Below are 21,676 nucleotides of genomic sequence, written 5' to 3' on the forward strand. Positions count from 1 at the left end.
CTTTCTTTCTTTCTTTCTTTCTTTCTTTCTTTCTTTCTTTCTTTCTTCTACTAATTCTTTTTTTCTACTTTTTCTCCCTTTTATTCTGAGCCATGTGGATGAAAGTCTCTTGGTGCTGGAGTCATGAGTCAGTGCTGTGCCTCTGAGGTGGGAGAGCCAACTTCAGGACACTGGTCCACAGGAGACCTCCCAGCTCCACATAATATCAAACGGTGAAAATCTCCCAGAGATCTCCATCTCAACACCAGCACCCAGCTTCACTCAACGACCAGCAAGCTACAGTGCTGGACATCCTAAGCCAAACAACTAGCAAGACAGGAACACAACCCCACACATCAGCAGAGAGGCTGCCTAAAATCATAATAAGTCCACAGACACCCCAAAACACACCACCAGACGTGGACCTGCCCACCAGAAAGACAAGATCCAGCCTCATCCACCAGAACACAGGCACTAGTCCACTCCACCAGGAAGCCTACACAACCCACTGAACCAACGTTAGCCACTGGACAGACACCAAAAACAACGGGAACTACGAACCTTCAACCTGCAAAAAGGAGACCCCAAACACAGTAAGATAAGCAAAATGAGAAGACAGAAAAACACACAGCAGATGAAGGAGCAAATAAAAACTCACCAGACCTAATGAATAAAGAGGAAATAGACAGTCTACCTGAAAAAGAATTCAGAATAATGATAGTAAAGATGATCCAAAATCTTGGAAATAGAATGGACAAAATGCAAGAAACATTTAACAAGGACCTAGAAGAACTAAAGATGAAACAAACAACGATGAACAACACAATAAATGAAATTAAAAATACTCTAGATGGGATCAGTAGCAGAATAACTAAGGCAGAAGAACAGATAAGCGACCTGGAAGATAAAATAGTGGAAATAACTACTGCAGAGCAGAATAAAGAAAAAAGAATGAAAAGAATTGAAGACAGTCTCGGACACCTCTGGGACTACATTAATCGCACCAACATTCGAATTATAGGGGTTCCAGAAGAAGAAGAGAAAAAGAAAGGGACTGAGAAAATATCTGAAGAGATTATAGTTGAAAACTTCCCTAATATGGGAGAGGATATAGTTAACCAAGTCCAGGAAGCACAGAGAGTCCCATACAGGATAAATCCAAGGAGAAATATGCCAAGACACATATTAATCAAACTGTCAAAAATTAAATACAAAGAAAACATATTAAAAGCAGCAAGGGAAAAAACGACAAATAACACACAAGGGAATCCCCAGAAGGTTAACAGCTGATCTTTCAGCAGAAACTCTGCAAACCAGAAGGGAGTGGCAGGACATATTTAAGAGATGCAGGAGAAGAACCTGCAACCAAGATTACTCTACCCAGCAAGGATCTCATTCAGATTTGATGGAGAAATTAAAACCTTTACAGACAAGCAAAAGCTGAGAGAGTTCAGCACCACCAAACCAGCTTTACAACAACTGCTAAAGGAACTTCTCTAGGCAAGAAACACAAGAGAAGGAAAAGACCTACAATAACGAACCCAAAACAATTAAGAAAAAGGAATAGGAACATACATATTGATAATTACCTTAAATGTAAATGGACTAAATGCTCCCACCAAAAGACACAGATTGGCTGAATGGATACAAAAACAAGACCCATATATTTGCTGTCTACAAGAGACCCACTTCAGACCTAGAGACACATACAGACTGAAAGTAAGGGGATGGAAAAAGATATTTCATGCAAATGGAAACCAAAAGAAAGCTGGAGTAGCAATTCTCATATTAGACAAAATAGACTTTAAAATAATGACTATTAGAAGAGACAAAGAAGGACACTACATAATGATCAAGGGATAGATCCAAGAAGATATAACAATTGTAAATATTTATGCACCCAACATAGGAGCACCTCAATACATAAGGCAAATACTAACAGCCATAAAAGAGGAAATCCACGGTAACACATTCATAGTAGGGGCCTTTAACACCCCACTTTCACCAATGGACAGATCATCCAAAATGAAAATAAATAAGGAAACACAAGCTTTAAATGATACATTAAACAAGATGGGCTTCATTGATATTTATAGGACATTCCATCCAAAAACAACAGAATACACATTTTTCTCAAGTGCGCATGGAACATTCTCCAGGATAGATCATATCTTGGGTCACAAGTCAAGCCTTGGTAAATTTAAGAAAACTGAAATCATATCAAGTATCTTTTCCAAACACAACGCTATGAGACTAGGTATCAATTACAGGAAAAGATCTGTAAAAAATACAAACACATGGAGGCTAAACAATACACTACTTAATAACGTAGTGATCACTGAAGAAATCAAAGAGGAAATTTAAAAATACTTAGAAATAAATGACAATAGAGACACGACAACCCAAAATCTATGGGATGCAGCAAAAGCAGTTCTAAGAGGGAAGTTTATAGCAATACAATCCTAACTTAAGAAACAGGAAACATCTCGAATAAACAACCTAACCTTGCACCTAAAGCAATTAGAGAAAGAAGAACAAAAAAACCCCAAAGTTAGCAGAATAAAAGAAATCATAAAAATCAGATCAGAAATAAATGAAAAGGAAATGAAGGAAATGAGAGCAAAGATCAATAAAACTAAAAGCTGGTTTTTTGAGAAGATAAACAAAATTGATAAACCATTAGCCAGACTCATCAAGAAAAAAGGGAGAAGACTCAAATCAATAGAATTAGAAATGAAAAAGGAGAAGTAACAACTGAAACTGCAGAAATACAGAAGATTATGAGAGATTACTACAAGCAACTATATGCCAATAAAATGGACAACCTGGAAGAAATGGACACATTCTTAGAAATGCACAACCTGCCAAGACTGAATCAGGAAGAAATAGAAAATATGAACAGACCAGTCACAAGCACTGAAATTGAAACTGTGATTAAAAATCTTCCAACAAACAAAAGCCCAGGACCAGATGGCTTCACAGGCAAATTCTATCAAACATTTAGAGAAGAGCTAACACCTATCCTTCTCAAACTCTTACAGAATATACCAGAGGGAGGAACACTCCCAAACTCATTCTACGAGGCCACCAACACCTTGATACCAAAACCAGACAAGGATGTCACAAAGAAAGAAAACTACAGGCCAGTATCACTGATGAACATAGATGCAAAAATCCTCAACAAAATACTAGCAAACAGAATCCAACAGCACATTAAAAGGATCATACACCATGATCAAGTGGGGTTTATTCCAGGAATGCAAGGTTTCTTCAATATACACAAAACAATCAATGTGATAAACCATATTAACAAGTTGAAGGAGAAAAACCATATGATCATCTCAATAGATGCAGAAAAAGCTTTCGACAAAATTCAACACCCATTTATGATAAAAACCCTGCAGAAAGTAGGCATAGAGGGAACTATCCTCAACATAATAAAGGCCATATATGACAAACCCACAGCCAACATCGTCCTCAATGGTGAAATACTGAAAGCATTTCCACTAAGATCAGGAACAAGACAAGGTTGCCCACTCTCACCACTCTTATTCAACATAGTTTTGGAAGTTTTAGCCACAGCAATCAAAGAAGAAAAGGAAATAAAAGGAATCCAAATCAGAAAAGAAGAAGTAAAGCTGTCACTGTTTGCAGATGACATGATACTATACATAGAGAATCCTAAAGATGCTACCAGAAAACTGCCAGAGCTAATCAATGAATTTGGTAAAGTAGCAGGATACAAAATTAATGCACAGAAATCTCTGGCATTTCTATACTCTAATGATGAAAAATCTGAAAGTGAAATCAAGAAAACACTCCCATTTACCATTGCAACAAAAAGAATAAAATATCTAGGAATAAAACTACCTGAGGAGACAAAAGACCTGTATGCAGTAAATTATAAGACACTGATGAAATAAATTAAAGATGATACAAATAGATGGAGAGATATACCATGTTCTTGGATTGGAAGAATCAACATTGTGAAAATGACTCTACTACCCAAAGCAATCTACAGATTCAATGCAATCCCTATCAAACTACCACTGGTATTTTTCACAGAACTAGAACAAAAAATTTCACAATTTGGGGGCTTCCCTGGTGGCGCAGTGGTTGAGAGTCCGCCTGCCGATGCAGGGGACACGGGTTCGTAGCCCAGTCCAGGAAAATCCCACATGCCGCACAGCGGCTAGTCCCGTGAGCCATGGCCGCTGAGCCTGCGTGTCCAGAGCCTGTGCTCCACAATGGGAGAGGCCACAACAGTGAGAGGCCCGCGTACCGCAATAAAAAAAAAAAAAAAATTTCAAAATTTGTATGGAAACACAAAAGACCCCGAATAGCCAAAGCAATCTTGAGAAAGAAAAACGGAGCTGGAGGAATCAGGTGCCCTGACTTCAGACTATACTACAAAGCTACAGTAATCAAGACAGTATGTTACTGGCACAAAAACAGAAAGATAGATCAATGGAACAGGATAGAAAGCCCAAAGATAAACCCACACACATATGGTCAGCAGGAATGTTCAGTGGAGAAAGGACAGCCTCTTCAATAAGTGGTGCTGGGAAAACTGGACAGGTACATGTAAAAGTATGAGATTAGATCACTCCCTAACACCATACACAAAAATAAGCTCAAAATGGATTAAAGACCTAAATGTAAGGCCAGAAACTATCAAACTTTTAGAGGAAAACATAGGCAGAACACTCTGTGACATAAATCACAGCAAGATCCTTTCTGACCCACCTCCCAGAGAAATGGAAATAAAAATAAACAAATGGGACCTAATGAAACTTCAAAGCTTTTGCACAGCAAAGGAAACCATAAACAAGACCAAAAGACAACCCTCAGAATGGGAGAAAATATTTGCAAATGAAGCAACTGACAAAGGATTAATCTCCAAAATTTACAAGCAGCTCATGCAGCTCAATAACAAACAACCCAATCCAAAAATGGGCAGAAGACCTAAATAGACATTTCTCCAAAGAAGATATACAGACTGCCAACAAACCCATGAAAGAATGCTCAACTTCATTAATCATTAGAGAAATGCAAATCAAAACTACTATGAGATATCATCTCACACCAGTCAGAATGGCCATCATCAAAAAATCTAGAAAGAATAAATGCTGGAGAGGGTGTGGAGAAAAGGGAACACTCTTGCACTGTTGGTGGGAATGTAAATTGATACAGCCACTGTGGAGAACAGTATGGAGTTTCCTTAAAAAACTACAAATAGAACTACCGTATGACCCAGCAATCCCACTACTGGGCATATACCCTGAGAAAACCGTAATTCAAAAAGAGTCATGTACCAAAATGTTCATTGCAGCTCTATTTACAATAGCCCGGAGATGGAAACAATGTAAGTGTCCATCATCGGATGAATGGATAAAGAAGATGTGGCGCATATATACAACGGAATATTACTCAGCCATAAAAAGAAATGAAATTGAGCTATTTGTAATGAGGTGGATAGACCTAGAGTCTGTCATACAGAGTGAAGTAAGTCAGAAAGAGAAAGACAAATACCATATGCTAACACATATATATGGAATTTAAGAAAAAAAACGTCATGAAGAACCTAGGGGTAAGAGAGGAATAAAGACACAGACCTACTAGAGAATGGACTTGAGGATATGGGTAGGGGGAAGGGTAAGCTGTGACAGGGCAAGAGAGAGGCATGGACATATATACACTACCAAACGTAAGGTAGATAGCTAGTGGGAAGCAGCCGCATAGCACAGGGAGATCAGCTCGGTGCTTTGTGACCGCCTGGAGGGGTGGGATAGGGAGGGTGGGAGGGAGGGAGATAGATGCAAGAGGGAAGAGATATGGGAACATATGTATATGTATAACTGATTCACTTTGTTATAAAGCAGAAACTAACACACCATTGTAAAGCAATTATACTCCAATAAAGATGTAAAAAAAAAATTAATACACAGAAATGTTGCATTCCTATACACTAACAACGAAAGATCAGAAAAAGAAACTCAAGAAACAATCCCATTTACCATCATATCAAAAAGAATAAAATACCAAGGAATAAAGCTACCTAAGGGAGACAAAAGACCTGTATTCAGAAAACTAGAACAATATAAGATGCTGATGAAAGAAATCGAAGATGACACAAACAGATGGAAAGATATACCATGTTCTTGGATTGGAAGAATCAATACTTTCAAAATGACTATACTACCCAAGGCAATCCACAGATTCAATGCAATCCCTACCAAATTACCAATGGCATTTTTCACAGAACTAGAACAAAAAATCTTAAAATTTGTATGGAGAAATGAAAGACCCCAAATAGCCAAAGCAATCTTGAGAAAGAAAAATGGAGCTGGAGGAATCAGGCTCCTTGACTTCAGACTATACTACAAAGCTATAGTCATCAAAACAGTATGGTACTGGCAGAAAAATAGAAATATAGATCAGTGGAACAGGACAGAACACCAAGAAGCAAACCCCTGCACCTATGGTCAATTAATCTACAACAAAGGAGACAAGACTGTACAATGGAGGAAAGACAGTCTCTTCAATAAATGGTGCTAGGAAAACTGGACAGCCACATGTAAAAAAATGAAATTAGAACATTCTTTAACACCATACACATAAATAAACTCTAAATGGCTTAAAGACCTAAATGTGAGACTGGAGATTATAAAACTCTTAGAGGAGAACATAGGAAGAACACTCTCTAACATAAATCGCAGCAATATCTTTTTCGATCCATCTCCCAGAATAATGGAAATAAAAATAAACAAATGGGACCTAATTAAACTCAAAGGCTTTTGTACAGCAAAGGAAATCATAAACAAAACAAAAAGAAAACCCACATAACGGGAGACAATATTTGCAAATGATGTGACTGACAAGGGATTAGTCTTCAAAATTTACAAACAGGTCATGCAGCTTAATATCATCAAAACAAACAACCCAATCAAAAAATGGGCAGAAGACCTAAATAGACATTTCTCTGAAGAAGACATACAGATGGCCAAGAAGCACATGAAAAGATGTTCAACATCACTAATTATTAGAGGAATGCAAATCAAAACTACGAGATATCCCCTCACATCAGTCAAAACGGCTATCTTCAAAAAATTCACGAACAACAAATGCTGGAGAGGATGTGGAGAAAAGGGAACCCTCCTATACTGTTGGTGGGAATGTAAATTGGTACAACCACTATGGAGAACAGTAAGGAGGTTCCTTAAAAAACTAAAAATAGAGCCACCATATGATCCTGCAATCCCACTCCTGGGCAAATATATGGAGAAAAACATGGTTCTAAAGGATACACGCACCCCAATGTTCATTGAAGCACTGTTTACAATAGCCAAGACATGGAAGCAACCTAAATGTCCATTGACAGAGGAATGGATAAAGAAGTTATGGTACATATATACAATGAAATATTATTCAGCCATTAAAAACAATGAAACAATTCCCTTTGCAGCAACATGGATGGACCTAGGGATTGTCATACTGAGTAAAGTAAGCCAGAAAGAGAAAGCGAGATATCTTATATCGGTTATATGCAGAATCTAAAAAGAAATGATACAAACTTATCTTATTTACAACACAGACTCACAGACTTAGAGAAGAACTTTTGGTTACCAGTTGGGAAGGTTAGGGGGAAGGGATAGTTAGGGAGTGTGGGATTGACATGTACACACTGCTATATTTAAAATGGATAACAACAAGGACTTACTGTATAACACAGGGAACTCTGCTCAGTATTATGTAACAACCTAAATGGGAAAAGAATTTGAAAAAGAATAGATACATGTATATGTATCACTGAAAAAAAAAATAATGTTGACAATAATGATAATGGTTTAAGGCTATATATATATATATGCAAATCTGGGACTAAAATACCAGAGATTAATCCATAAAGAAATTTTATTGAGCAATTTTAAGAAACGTTGTTTTCATACACAAATTATACATGACACACCTATGTTTCTTTTGTCATTAGTTTCAAAAGCACAATTGCTTAAAAAGACAACACATATACTGCACACACATACACACATCACTACTCTTCCAGGATGCTAGCACTAATGTTTCTAAGACAGTTTTCTCTTTTTTTCTCTACTTTAACTGAACACAAAATCTGTCCCTAGCCACAGTGGCCCAAAATGACCTGGAAAATTAAGTTTATTTTTTCTGGCAATGACAATCTGTGCTTGGAAATATAAAACTGTTATTCTGAATAAATTTCAAAGTTCCAAAGTACTAAGATTACTTTACTGAAACAGGACAAAATGAGCTGTTACTGGTAGGGAAAGGGATTGTTATCCCAGAAAGAACAGTGTGCTCTCCAGCCCTTGCACTGCCACTTCTGTTTTGCAAAATAAATAACTCCGGTCTCTTTATTTTACTTTGTGTCCTGTGGTAATAAATATCTCCTGAAGCTAAAATCCTATTACAAGTGCTCATTTTGTCACCATTTAAAAAAAAAAGAGGTCAGTTCTACTTTTGCAAAATAAGTGATTTTTCCACTGATTTGTTGAGGTTGTTCTGACTTCTGTGTATGTCTTCTAGCAAAAACAGCAAAAAAGAAAGTTATTCATTGCTTTTTTTCTAAAAAGAGGAGTCCATATGTCTCTGAAATAGGTGGACATTCAAGGGCGAAGAGATGTAGAATTATTACTTTGCTGATCTATAAATGTTGTTTTAGTTTTAAACTGTGGCAATAAAATCCCAAACACAGAACTATACTATCATTACAGGTACATTCTGCTTTCAGAATGCTAGATGAAAATTCTAGCAAAGCTACTGCTTATCGGAGGTCAGAGACAGGTAGGAGTCAGCTTAGTCTAGAGAGTAGATTTATAGATATGATCTAAGTACATATAGAAGTAAGCTGTGGAGTCTAGCAGCAAAGGGGATTAAGTATGGTCTTGCCGTCCAGCCCATGGACCTGTTTTACATTTTCTGCCAGTTGGGGAAATGGGAACCTGAAACATGTTTTATGCTCAATCAGAAATTGTGATAAAAAGCAAAAAGATTAGGGAGTGATAGTCAAAAGATTATCTTATTCTTTCTTCCCTAAGATGAGACTGGGCAGGGAGTGGGGGGCATGATTTAACAATCTTCGCTTTCTAATCAGGCAATGGACTCTCTAACTAGAGCTTATTATCATCAGCATTCTTCTCCACACTTTTCCTTTGGTGGCCATCTCCCCCTGCCCCACACACACACATTTACTTTTTCTTGCAACTCTTTCTACTGCTACCTATTTTACTATTAGTAGTACAGTGTAGTACAGCCATTTTCATTTCCTTTATCACATATCTCATGTATTTCATCAACCATCCCATTTCCATATCATACAGCAAAAGTACAGAAAGAAATAAAGAGGAAAGACTCCCCTTCCCTTCCCTTCCTTGATTTCTACACTAACCTTCCTTGACTACACACAGAAAAAAAGGAAACACAGCAGGGCCTTCTCTAGAAAGAATAGCCAGCATAAAAACTAACATAAAAAGTTAACAAAAGAACAAGAAAAAAAAAGCCTTTGAAAGACCTCTCTGTCACTGTACACTGATCCACCCACCTCATGTCTTTTTCTATCCAATAAAGAACTGTAGCACAATTTCCAAGCCATTATGAAACACAAAGATTTGTTTTATCTGAATAATGAAATGGTTGTAATCTGAAGTACTCCTATTACTATTATAAGCTATATATCTATCTAACATGATTGTGTATAGAATGATGTATGCAAGCTGACTAAATAGATATACTGGCTGATCACTAGACAATTTAACCAGTTATATTACGGACAATCTAGAGGAATCAAATATAGGTAAGAAGTTATGGAAAACAAGTAACTGACATGCTCAGACTTAGCTTTAATAGGCTGTGGGATGCATGTACATATTTTTGGTTGCTTTATCATCAAGTACACAAAACAGTGTCTGGCACATTATAGGCACCTGATAAATATTTGTTGTACAAGTGTATCTAACTTAGGTCTGAAAAAGTGCAAAGCTGCACTTTATACTCTAAACATTTAGCAGGCCAAGGGCTACTATCAGCTCACTTGTCCAGGACCTTAGGCAACTGAGCTGCTCCTGGCCTCCTCACCTCTCTGCACTATATGGACAGCTGCCTGCCATTCAAGCTTTAAGAATATAACCATATTTATAAAATGCTTGGTTTTAGCGTTTTTAAACAATTTACTTAAACATTAAAAAAAAACAAACGCATTCTTCAAGTCATAAAAACTCTGTTAAAATAAATACATACTCTTTCACGCATTTAAAACACTTACGTTGTTAAACATTCTGTAACCTGGCCAGTTTCTTCTCACCAGTAAGCTTTTGTTCTCTAGGCCCAGAATGCCCTATTCCCTGTCTGTCTCTAGAAATATTTAGCTTTCAGGGGCCAATTCCAGTTCTATCTCCTGCATAAAGATCCTCCCTTGACCATCCTAATACTCAGGGATTCCTCTCCCTACCTTCTCCATTTTCAGAGAAGATACTATCTTATGTGACATTTAAATCAAACACTATCTTTTAGAGGGTTTTTTTTTTTCATGTCATTATATATCTGCTTCCTGACAGATGACTAGTATCTGAGTATGGGTATTGTTTCTTGCAGATTGTTTTGTTTTGTTTCTTTTAATCTCTACCACACAGGCTAGTACACGGAAGTAACTGAGTTGAGGGAGAGATAGGACACTCCATGTCTTCAAACACATCTAGGCACCATTTCTCAGGTAGGCATAGCAGAGCTGAGTTCCCTCTGTGCTTACTCTCTCATACTTAAAAGGTGAAGCAAATTAAATGCAATGGTTTAAAAGGTCTTATCTAGTAACTGGACTTCCCTTCCAGTTACTGCTAGATTGCCATTTACATAAATCTAAAGAACATGCAGTAGAAGTAAGCATCAAGTTAAATCAATGGCATGATTAATGTTAACAGGCAGCCCAAAACAACATGCACAAAGGATAAAAGCATATCTGAGAGCTGACTGCAATTTTTAATTAAAAACTAACGACTGGCGATTAATTAAGAGCTGACTATAGATTTACTTTAAAAACTGAATGATTAATGACAGTTAAGGTTTGAGGTTTTAATTCATAATTTGTCAATCAGTTTCAAAGAGATATATTTTTAATTATGCTGTTAGCAATGTATGCATTGCCAAACTAAACATGGGAGAAATGCTTTTGCCTGAGGACAGCTATAAATTAACGGGGAGGAAAGTAGCACAGCAACGGTGAAAAAGAATTGATTGTTAACCAGATTAAATGAGTTGATATATATGTAAGGCCTTAAAACACGGTAAAATAAGAATTAAGGTGAAACTGAAACAGACCCTTATAGAGAGACACACTTAAAATTTTTGCATCATAAAAAGTTACAAACTAATTATAATTTCTGTAGTGGTTTACTACTAATTATTTGTTTTGCAAATATAGAATAAATATCACTTAAAATTTTAAACAGACCCATTAATGTCAGTTGATTTTTTTTAAATTAGTTTTTGTTTGTTTGTTTTCTGAAAAGCTGCTAGAAAAATATCTAAATATAGTATTTGGCCATTGCTGGAGCCCTCTTTTCACAAGAGGTCCACAAACACCTGGTCAAATACCATGCCAGAATTATATATCTCTTCTTTCACAGGCTGAACATTCTTTGCACTGAATTGAATTCTACAGTTTTGACCATTATAATTATTCCCTTCCTTACCCCACCAATTCACTGCAGATCCTCTGACTAAAATAAATATAAAACCTCTGAATTCATTCTCCCATGTTTTAGAATTATCTGTTAAAATGCTCCTAATGTTGTGCTGTAATAACATAATATCATACCTTTTGGATTTCTTCAGGTAATGCATGCATGGGAATGTGACGATCCATAATTTCTCAAGATATACTGAGGGAGCTCTGAAGTAAAATAATCTAAAAACATTGATGGTGATAGTCAGAATTAAAACAATGTGAAGAAAATTCAAATTAAAAGAAATAAATTCCTAGGAGTATTTGGGGATCAATGGTGATAACTGTTTCAACAGATGTTTGTTTCATCAACTCAAAGTTAAAAGGTACAAATGGGTTTTTTTCAGTTAGTTATGAGGCCAATAGAACAGGAAAGACCTCGAGAGAGAGTACTGAATTAGAAATAATACTTTCTCTCTTTGGAACTTTATAGTCTAATTGTAACTTCTGTGGTGGTTTACCACTAGTTATTTGCTTTGCAAATACAGAATAAGGATAACAAACTTTTAAACGGATCGATTTATTTCATTTAAAAGAAAGTGGTTTTTTCTGAAAAGCTGCTAGAAAAAATATCTAAATAGAGTATTTTAGTTCAGCAGATAAGAAAAGCAATTGTGACATGAATGCTGGTTTAAATGATGAAGTGCAGAAAAAGATATTTAGAGTTATCAGGTTAAGTATGATATGCAGGCACTGAACAGAAGAGTCATCAAAGCATGAGAAGCCAAGTGCCAATTTTACCACAGATGGACATTTACATAATTTTTATGCAGACGTTTTACTTTTAAAAGATTTTCATTTTCTAATGAAACAATTCAATACAAAACTCTATCACTACTTTCATAAAACCACGCAAGATGAATGAAGGGGCACTTTGGGTTCTTTTTTTAAAATCCTTCCCAAATGTGGAGAAAGAATAGACAGTCCAGTTTCAGGAGTGAGAGATATGTATATATAGAAAGAGAGAGAGAGAGAGACAGAGGAGTAGTGAAGGGGGACAGCAGAGTAAGATGATACAGGCACAATTCCATAGCAGGAAAGAAGGCCTGAGGGCCAGGAGTTGTAGACAAGGAACAAATCTAGAAGTTCAGGAAAAAAAATGTCTTATCTTTCTCATGGGAGTAGGGAATTAGTGAAGGCTACCTGAGGTGGTTTACTTTTGATCAGGACAAGATTTTGACAAAGAGAGACTGAAGAGGCATAGTACTCTATCAGAGACAGTAACCCCAGCAACATAGCAAGGTGCCAGGAAAATCGTAGTTGACAAAAATTCCTGTAGAGGCAGTATTTTAATTGTGCGAGTATTGGTGGAAGAGAGGATTTCCCATCCCCTGTGGTAGCACAGAGCTCCACATTTTAACGAGCTGCTGTTTAAAACAAATAGCTAATGGGCTATCTTCTGACATCAACATAATGTGTTTCTGCGTGCGGGGATGGGGGGTAAAGTTAACTGATGTAGTTAACATAGGCCCACATGGCCAAGTACATAATCATCTGATGTTTGGCAGACTGTCATGGTGATGTGGCAAGAGCTCATTCCTCACAGAAAGCTCATTATTCTCATTTCTGCCATTTTACAATGGGCTCACCATCAGTAAAATAAGATGGCATCATCTTAATTAAACTCTACTGGGAGCAGAATTTTTCCTAAAATTACCAACTAAATCTCATTTTTAAATTTCATGCATAAATTCATTTGAGAGCATGGATCTAGAGACACTATAAACAAGGTATAGTGGAACAGTATCATTATTCTAAATCTATTCCAATTTTGTGGCCTTATTATACCGAGTGGGAAAAATTGGTAGGTCTGATTATTGAGGAAAAATTAAAAACAAAATATCCTGCCAATCCAGAAAATCTCTCCATGATGCAGAGAGAAAACAATTTTATTACTGAATAAGCATTTAACTAGACTGTGATGCACAGCACAGCTAATCTGCTAATGAGATTACAAAGACAGAAGGAAATCCCACTCTTTTTAATACAGCCAAACGGATACACTCCATTACATACAATGTTCTCAAGATAAATGATAACTTGTCCTCAACACAGCTTGCTGTACTCTCTTTCATAGTTTGTTTTCAATTCAACTGGTAATTGAAGTAGCCACCTGTGCTAGCTAAGAGCGTTTGTTCTAAGGAATACATATCTCTATGACAAAGCAGGTGGTTACTAGAAGTACGAAACTCTCAAGGTAATATGGAGATAGGGGCCTTATCTTCCTTGATGTTTACATTTTAAAGAAATGGCTCCCAGGTGCTCCAGAAGAACATTCTGGGTCTTTAAAATATGTGCATACATATTAAAGGAATAGAGGAAGCCCTCACAAATAAGAGGTTTCCCAAGAAAGGGAGGCAAGAGGTCTCTTTCCCTTTAGGCAAGAGGGAAATTTTTTAATTTTTAATTTGCTCTTGCATTGTTTTACATTTTTTATCAAAAGAGACCCTTTTATTCTCTCACATTACACACTTTGTAGACTGCCCTTAGACAGGAGGTGAGGTGATAACCAGCATCAGCCGCGTAGGTATTTGTGAACCACCTCTCTGACAGGATCACGAGGCAGATGTCAAAAATACAGACACGTCCCCGACTGCTCACTTCCGATTCCCTTCCTGACACCAGTGTCACGTTGGGCCATTAACTCACGTTCAGCTCTCAGGCCCTTCCCTAAAGAACTATTCCCTTGGTGTGAATCACCCACAGATGAGTAGGTCAGGGTCAGGTGAAGCGGAAGTTCACGTCCTAAGACTTTTCTAAAGAGGCGGGATTTTCCAAACAGAAACCAACTGCAAGTCCAGCCAAAACGGCTGCAAGGGTTTTGAAATCTGTCCCTTTCTAACCCCGTTCCATCGGGACCTGCGGTGGCAGGAAGAGGCGAAGGAGGAGGAGGAGGGTGCGGGGTCAAGCCGAGCCGCGCACTCGCGGGGAGAAGAGGGCGTCGGGCCCGGCGGGCTTGCGGAGACACTACAGGGGCTGCAGCTGGGGTCAGAGGCTAGGCGCCGGGCCCATCCACTAGGCGCGAGACCACGGCTCGGCTTTCCGGCCCTCTCCCCGGGGGCCAGCACGCCTCCGCTCCGGAACTGCGCCCGGGGACCGGGTCATCCCAGGGCTCAAGGAAACCTTCCATTGTCTCTCACCTAGACTTCAATTCTGCCGGGTGCGAAACGGCTTTCCCGGTCTCCCAGGACACAGTGCTGTACGTCGGCCTGACGTCAGGGCGCGATGACGTCACGCCCACGCCGCTCCCCAACGCAGAAGCGGGACTCCCGGGCGCCGCCCGGGCTCCCAAGTGCTGCGCGGAGGCGGGAAATCTCGCGGCGGGGCTCGGAGAAAGGGCTGGGTTTACGCTGGGGGCTGTGAGAGGGAAGCAATGGGTGAGAAGGGCGAGGCAGGGGAGGGCGGGCTGGAGTGGGGGAGGGAGACGTTCCCAGCTGTGCGGCGGGTTGGAGAGACGCTGGCTGAGGTGGAGGCCAAAGTCCGCCTACCTCTCACGTCAGGCCCCAGAGTCCTTGTGGCTGACGCAGCAATTATTGTTCTCGAGCGGAAAGAAGAGAGATGCCTGTAGAGGTCATGGGTGTAAAGGGAAGCTCTGGTCTCAGTCATTGCAGGGAGGGCAAGTTAATTGGGAAGGTGTTAGTAAAATTTTCATACTAGTCCAAAAGTAGTCAAGATGAAAGTCTTAGTTCAAAAGATATCTTGAGACCCGCTAGTCCACAATTTATAGAAGGCTGCCCACCCTTACACGTGACTTACTTTCCTTTCTTCGTTCAAAAGAAAGTGTTTATGGATGACCTACTACGTAATAAGCAACTGCATACCAGGCTGGGGTGATGCTCAGTGACTGAATCCATGCAGGGAACTCGTTCATAGTCCAGATCTCTCCTCTGAGGATTTTATGAGGTCCGAAATGCAGCCCTTCCAAGAAATAGAACATTCGCAGCTTGCTAGGCGGGTAAGAGACTTACTACTATTGAATGAAATAAGGTTGAGTAAATACAAAGAAAATACAAAATACACTTAACCTGATTGATATTTTTGCCCCAACGTCTACCAGTGACTTTCTGTTTCCACTCCCTAAAAGAGAGCATCTTTCTTCATTTGGAAAAGATAAGCAATAATTAGAGGATGGAAGAGAGGGTTAAGGGAAGCAGAGGACAGCCAAAGAAGTGGTCAAGTACAGCGTGTTTATGAGAAATGCAAAGAACTTTCAGAGCTGTTCATCCTCAGCATGTTTCTTGGAGGGACAATGAAGTAGGATTGTTCTCATTTTGTAACAATGGGGGTTTAGGTTAGGGGGTTTAGCATCCAGATCCATGGAGTGCTTTATCTAGAACAGAAATTGCACACCTAAAGCAAGATCACTCTTCTGAGGCTAGTTTGGCTATTGTATGATTATTAGCATTAATAATATTTATTGAGTACTTTGTATATATGATAAGGAAACACTTTAAGGATGGGAGAAGATCCAGCTGCAAGGCTGTAATTCATTGTGTGGTCTCATTTCACCTGTGCTTATTCATATGTACAGTGACATTGAGACCGATTTTCCTTCCACTGTAAATGTCCCTTAGACCTTCACACTGTCCAATAAGATAGGCACATGTGACTACTTAATTTGGTTAAAATGAAATAAAATTTCAAATTCCATTCCTTTATTGCACTGGCCACATTTCAAGTCCTCAGTAGGCACATGTTACTACCACATGAGACAGCACATATATAGAACATTTTCATCATCAAAGAAAGTTCTGCTGAACACTGGTAGACCCAGTAAGAATTTACAGGATAAACAGAGTGGATAAATTGTGAAGAACAGACCTTGTTAAAAGAGTAGCAGTGAAAAGTTGTATTCCTGAACACCACAGACCCACCCCTACCCTCACTCCATATAAGGAACCAGCTCGCCCCCCACACCCCCTCCACCCCACCCCTGCAGGGAGCAAGCAAGAGAACCTGTTGTTTTCGCTCCCTAGTGCTACAGCAGGATTCCCCGCAAAGCCTTGCCTGGAAGGAAAAAAAAAAAGATAAAGATGAAGAGTTGTAACAGGGTTTTACAAAACAGGTTTTTAAAAAAGTTAAAAAAAAAAAAAAAAGTAATCCAAAAAGCCTCTTCCCATTGTTGGTGTGTGTTTTTTCTTGACTCTTTCTTGGTCTCAGTCTCTCCCTTTACCTCTCCAGGTTTTTTATCCTTGTCCCTTTTGTTTTTCCAGTCCTTTTCCCCACCCCATTACGGGCCATACTGGAACTGAAGCAGAATTTAAAGCATTTCCATCATTGGACATACTGAATAAAGTTTTGTTTTATCCTCTTCTTAAATTTTAAACTAGGTAAGTTTCACTTTTTATTGTGACTTTTAAAAATATTTTAAAAATAATCAGTGAGAACCAAATTGAGTTCCTTTTAACCCCTTCTGTGACCCTTTATTATTATTTTTCTCCTGTGGGTCAATGACCCCTGAGAGCGGGGGGGAAAAAAAAAATACTCCCTAGTTTTGGAAGTAGAGTCTCTGTAAAGTGATAAACTAGGGCTTTCCACATGGTCCGCACACCTTTGTGTTGCAGCATTAACATTTGTGAGAACACAGTGTCTATGCTTCTGTTATGAATTTGAATTTACCTAAGATATTTATCCAGCAAGGCATTGTCATTCATCCCATTCATTCTGGTAAGTAATATTATGCCCCCTCCTCTCCTCTCCCTGTGCCCACATGAAAAGCATTTGGGAGGATAGGTACTTTGTCTGCAAGTCTGATACAAAGACCAGGAAGTCTACCCAAGATTGCTTATTTTAAAGTGAGCTCAAAACTGTACAAAGGGAGCATGACAAAATTACAGTTAGCCCAACTTTTTTGTTATCCTGTGAATCAGAACACAGTACAACACAACACTGAGATCCTCAAGAGTTTGAAAAAAATCGTTGCAGACGGGCTTCCCAGATTGGAAGCAACAATGGCTTTTCACTGCTATTTCTGGGTTCCATCCAATGCAAGTGCAGAATTTTTAAAAAACTAACATTTACTGGGCTCTTTCCTGGCATTTCATACACAATGTCTCATTTATGGAGAAATCTTTCCAAACATAACTCAGCCAGATCCTATTTATTGTTTACTCTCACTCAAATGATGGAAGTGGCCAAGGGCATGACCCAACACTTGAGCGCTAAAGTATACTTGGACCGAATATGAGTGTAAGCAGAAGCACCTGGGACTCCTGTATTGGGTTAGCTGACTCTGCCAGCCAGCCAGTATCCACGGGACCTCAGCCTGCTATGGATGTCACATGTAAATACCCAAGAAGTATTTAATTCTGGAAATGTAACTTTGTGTTATACTTACTTTTTTCATAACTTTTCCCATACAGCTTCATTAAAAAAAGAAAAAGCTACAAGTGACCACCTGCTTTTTGTACTTACCACATTTTATTCCCACCAAAATGTGGATAGGATTTTCTCTTCTGTTTTTTTTAACTGCTAATCAATAGTTAGACTCCTTTGTAAAACTGCTTTGTCTATTTTGAACCCCAAATAACTCTGGTCCAGAGGTGGCTTGAACACAAAATACTATTTGTGGGTTTAGACTCTGTATATTTTTGAATCCATCACATGTGCAGTGTAAACTAGAGTACCTAATAAAATGAAGGTCACAATGTTTAAATAGAGCTTCTCTCTAGGAGTTCAAATGTTTTGTCATCTGTGCAGAAATAAATTGTGTACTGAACTCTTTTTAGCCCTAAGAATATGATTATTGAACAAAATTTCCAATGAGACAAGTTAGGCCTTAAAGCAATAAAACATCTACTTTCAAATATTAAAAGTCAAGCTCAACAGTGAAACTTTTGATGATCATAAATGTATTCTTTTGTGGCCTGTTCACTATTGGTAAGAGCTTTACCCAAAAATGTACTGCGTGCCAAATATAGTTTAATATTTGTCAAACGAATATGTTTATTTTTAATTGAGATATAACTGACATATAACATTATATTAGTTCCAGGTATCCAAAAGAATGATTCAATGTTTGTTTATATTGTAAAATAATCACAAGTCTAGTTAACATCCATCACCACACATAGATACAAATTTTTTTTCTTGTAATGACAGCTTTTAAGATCTACTCTCTTAGCATCTTTCAAATATACAATACAGTCACGATGCTGAACATTACATCCCTAGGACTTATTTTCATGAATATATTTAAAAACACAAAAAGAATAAACCTCTAAGGTAGTGACTTAAAACTCTTGTAATGCATTTGATGCTCAAAAATATGGCACTGATAGTTCTTTAAACCTTAGCATCCAATATCTAGCCTATAACAAATGTTAATGAATTCAAAGACCGAACATAGACAACTGCCTTATGCATTTAAAAAACAACTTTTTAAAGAACTTGCTTGTTTAATGAAATTATTACTTGTTTCTGAGATTTTCATAAGATTCTAATGAAGCACTTAAGAGCCTAACATGTTTGATACGTGACTGGCAGAAGTGATTTCATTCTACTTTTATAGAGATGAAGTTCATGATTCTGCACCTATAATTTTAGGTAGCTATGGAATTTATAAGAATCGAATTAGGGCAATTTTCCTGTCATTTTGTTATATCTATTAATAGAATATTTTAATACCATTAAATAAGGAGTTGTGAATCATCTTAAAGAGATTTTCTTATGAACTAAAATCAAACATTATTATCAGACCTATCAAACATTTGAATTTTTTTTTTTTTTTTTTTTGGCTGCACCATGCAGGATCTTAGTTCCCGGAACCTGTGCCCCGTGCAGTGGAAGCGCAGAGTCCTAACCACTGGACCATCAGGGAATTCCCTATCAAACAGGTGAAAAAAGATTAAAGTAATGATAGTAGCCCTGGTTTGCAATGGTGTAGAGCAACTAGCACTCTTAAACACTGCTTTTAGGGTGAAAAAATTAATGTATTTTAATACATTATGTTTTAAACACCTTGAAATGTTCAAAACTATTATAGTGGACACCTGATTCCCCCTTCTTCCTTTTGTTCAGGAATCCAGACCTCATCACCCTCCCCTCCCCTCCCCTCCCTCCACCCCTAAGCACACGTGAATCAGCCCAACTCCAGGAATGAGCTCAGATTAGGTCAATTCTACTGGCCACTTCCCCTTTACCAGTTATTTAAATCAGGAGTGGGCCTATGACCCAGTTCTCCAAGAGAAGGCTGCTGGAAGCTTCTGGGAGAGTTCTTTGTTATTAGCACATATATTTAGTGTTCATCACAGTCTTGTTTATAATGTTTAAAAATCTGAAATACCAAAATGAAATAAATTGACTTATCAAACAAGAAGATTGTGAAGCTGTTTAAAATGATGATGTAGTTTATTGGTGATGAATGTCCCAGTGAATTCTATTCTTCTTTTCTATGAAAAAAAAGCAAGTTACAAATAGTGTTATAAATTTTTAAAACGTATTCCACACAGCATTCTAAATATACATTTTGTTAATTATTACTATCAATGTATATTCTGTTAGAATGTCAAGGTACCTCACAGAATCAACAGAAGAGCTAAATAACCAAGCTTCAAGAAAGCAGGAAACAGGACTGCTTTGAGAACTCTGGAACTCTAAGAAGTCATGGAAAGTCTCAGCCCTTTGAATCTACCACTTACTGAAAGTTGGTTCCTTTCTCTTTTACAGTGTCTGCATGTGGCAGGGCAGTGGTGGCTGACAGTCCAGTTTTGACACCAAGAGGAAAAGGGGCTTCTATTCCCAACCTCCAGTTAGAAAAATGCCAGGAAATGACTGTTTAGCACACCTTGAGTTACACACCGATTCCTTGACCAAATCACTGAAGCCAGGAGGAGACATGTACCTGCCTCCTGACCAATTGTGGTGACCAGGGAGGCAAGGCCACACATGATGACACCTCCCTTTCTAATTACATGTCTAGAAGAGTAAGGCAGAAGCAGAATCCGAGAAGGGGCAGTTCTGTCCCAGAAGACAGGAAGAGTGCTAGGCAGATAAAATAAACGTTCCTACATACACAAGTGAGAATCTGAGTTAGCTGGGAGAACATTTTAAAATTAAACAGCGAATCTTGCTATCTTTCCACATGTGGTAAATTGAGAGGTGAACATGTGTCTTCTGAAAGAGCTTTCTGGGAGTTTATGATAGGTATCCTAACCCCGGAGAAACCCCTCTTATATAATGGTGTGTTACTTGTGTAACAAGTGTGTGTGTAACTAGGCACCACAGGCCCAAGGGTAATAATAGGGAAATAAATAAATGCATAGATCCACCAAATAAAACTTTAAATAAATCAGTTAATGTGGAATTTTGAGAGCTTAGACGACTGGAGTGGTCTTGTGTGTTAAACTGTCTTGGTGTTAATATTTTTGTTTTTCTCTCCAAACTTGATTTATCTACAAATCAACAAATATTTGAATTATATAAACAGATATCTGAGTGAAAAAAACATTTTTCCCGCACATGATCTTGAGAAGGAACTTGGATTATGGCGTCCTGTGAAGTCACTTTTTTTCCTTTTAAATGTCCTTGGGACTCTCGAGTCAACATGTAATAGAGGGCTCTCCAGTTACTACGTCATTAAAATCAGGCTCCTCTTCTTTTAAAATAAAACACTGGCAAGAACGCTTCTAGGAGGAATGACAGTTTGCACAGCATCACAACTCTGTTACTAATTCTTGCGCAGAGTGCACAAAATTTGCGTCCCAAAGCCACCGTCCTTGCTCTGATTCCTTCCTGTGATAGCATGTCACACGAACCGCACCTGTGTGCCCTGACTCTTAATGTAAAGCTTTCGTTGGAAAGTTTCCCCGGAACGACTGCTTATTGATAGAGCAGCTCTGGTTCCCAGTTCGTTTAATACATCCTGTCTGAGCGGGTTTTATTACCAAATGTTACCCAGGTTCCGATAACAAGGAGACGCCGTGTCCTCTCCGGTGAACTCACTCCCCG

At 38.3% G+C, this 21,676-nt stretch overlaps 1 protein-coding gene and 1 long non-coding RNA gene across 9 annotated transcripts in view; one reads left to right on the plus strand and one right to left on the minus strand.

The window, feature by feature from the left end:
* Nucleotides 1-15,082, minus strand: part of LEKR1 (leucine, glutamate and lysine rich 1) — a 269,467-nt gene extending 254,385 nt beyond the window's left edge. For 4 of the 7 annotated variants that reach the window (XM_029214726.1, XM_029214723.1, XM_029214721.1 and 1 more), the window contains exons 1-2: nt 14,869-15,082; nt 11,822-11,911 (exon numbers count right to left, since the gene is read on the minus strand). In XM_029214726.1, the coding sequence (XP_029070559.1) occupies nt 11,822-11,869 (48 nt within the window). In that variant the 5' untranslated portion in view covers nt 11,870-11,911; nt 14,869-15,082. Of the gene's footprint in view, nt 1-7,699; nt 7,736-11,821; nt 11,912-14,868 lie in introns of those variants that run through there. The other 3 variants (XM_029214725.1, XM_029214727.1, XM_029214722.1) reach the window with 3 other exon arrangements.
* LOC114890833 lies at nt 14,984-21,670 on the plus strand. 2 transcript variants are annotated; one of them, XR_003792370.1, is made up of 5 exons: nt 14,984-15,105; nt 15,506-15,683; nt 16,942-17,058; nt 19,478-19,563; nt 20,396-21,670. It is a non-coding gene; the product is annotated as an uncharacterized LOC114890833 (long non-coding RNA). The 2 variants fall into 2 exon arrangements; XR_003792369.1 differs by lacking the exon at nt 20,396-21,670 and having other exon boundaries at nt 19,478-20,009.
* Nucleotides 21,671-21,676: the final 6 nt, after the last annotated feature.

This window comes from Monodon monoceros, unplaced genomic scaffold (assembly GCF_005190385.1).
Source record: "Monodon monoceros isolate NGI ecotype Baffin Bay Population unplaced genomic scaffold, NGI_Narwhal_1 Super_Scaffold_11, whole genome shotgun sequence".
In the NCBI taxonomy this organism is placed as follows: domain Eukaryota; kingdom Metazoa; phylum Chordata; class Mammalia; order Artiodactyla; family Monodontidae; genus Monodon; species Monodon monoceros.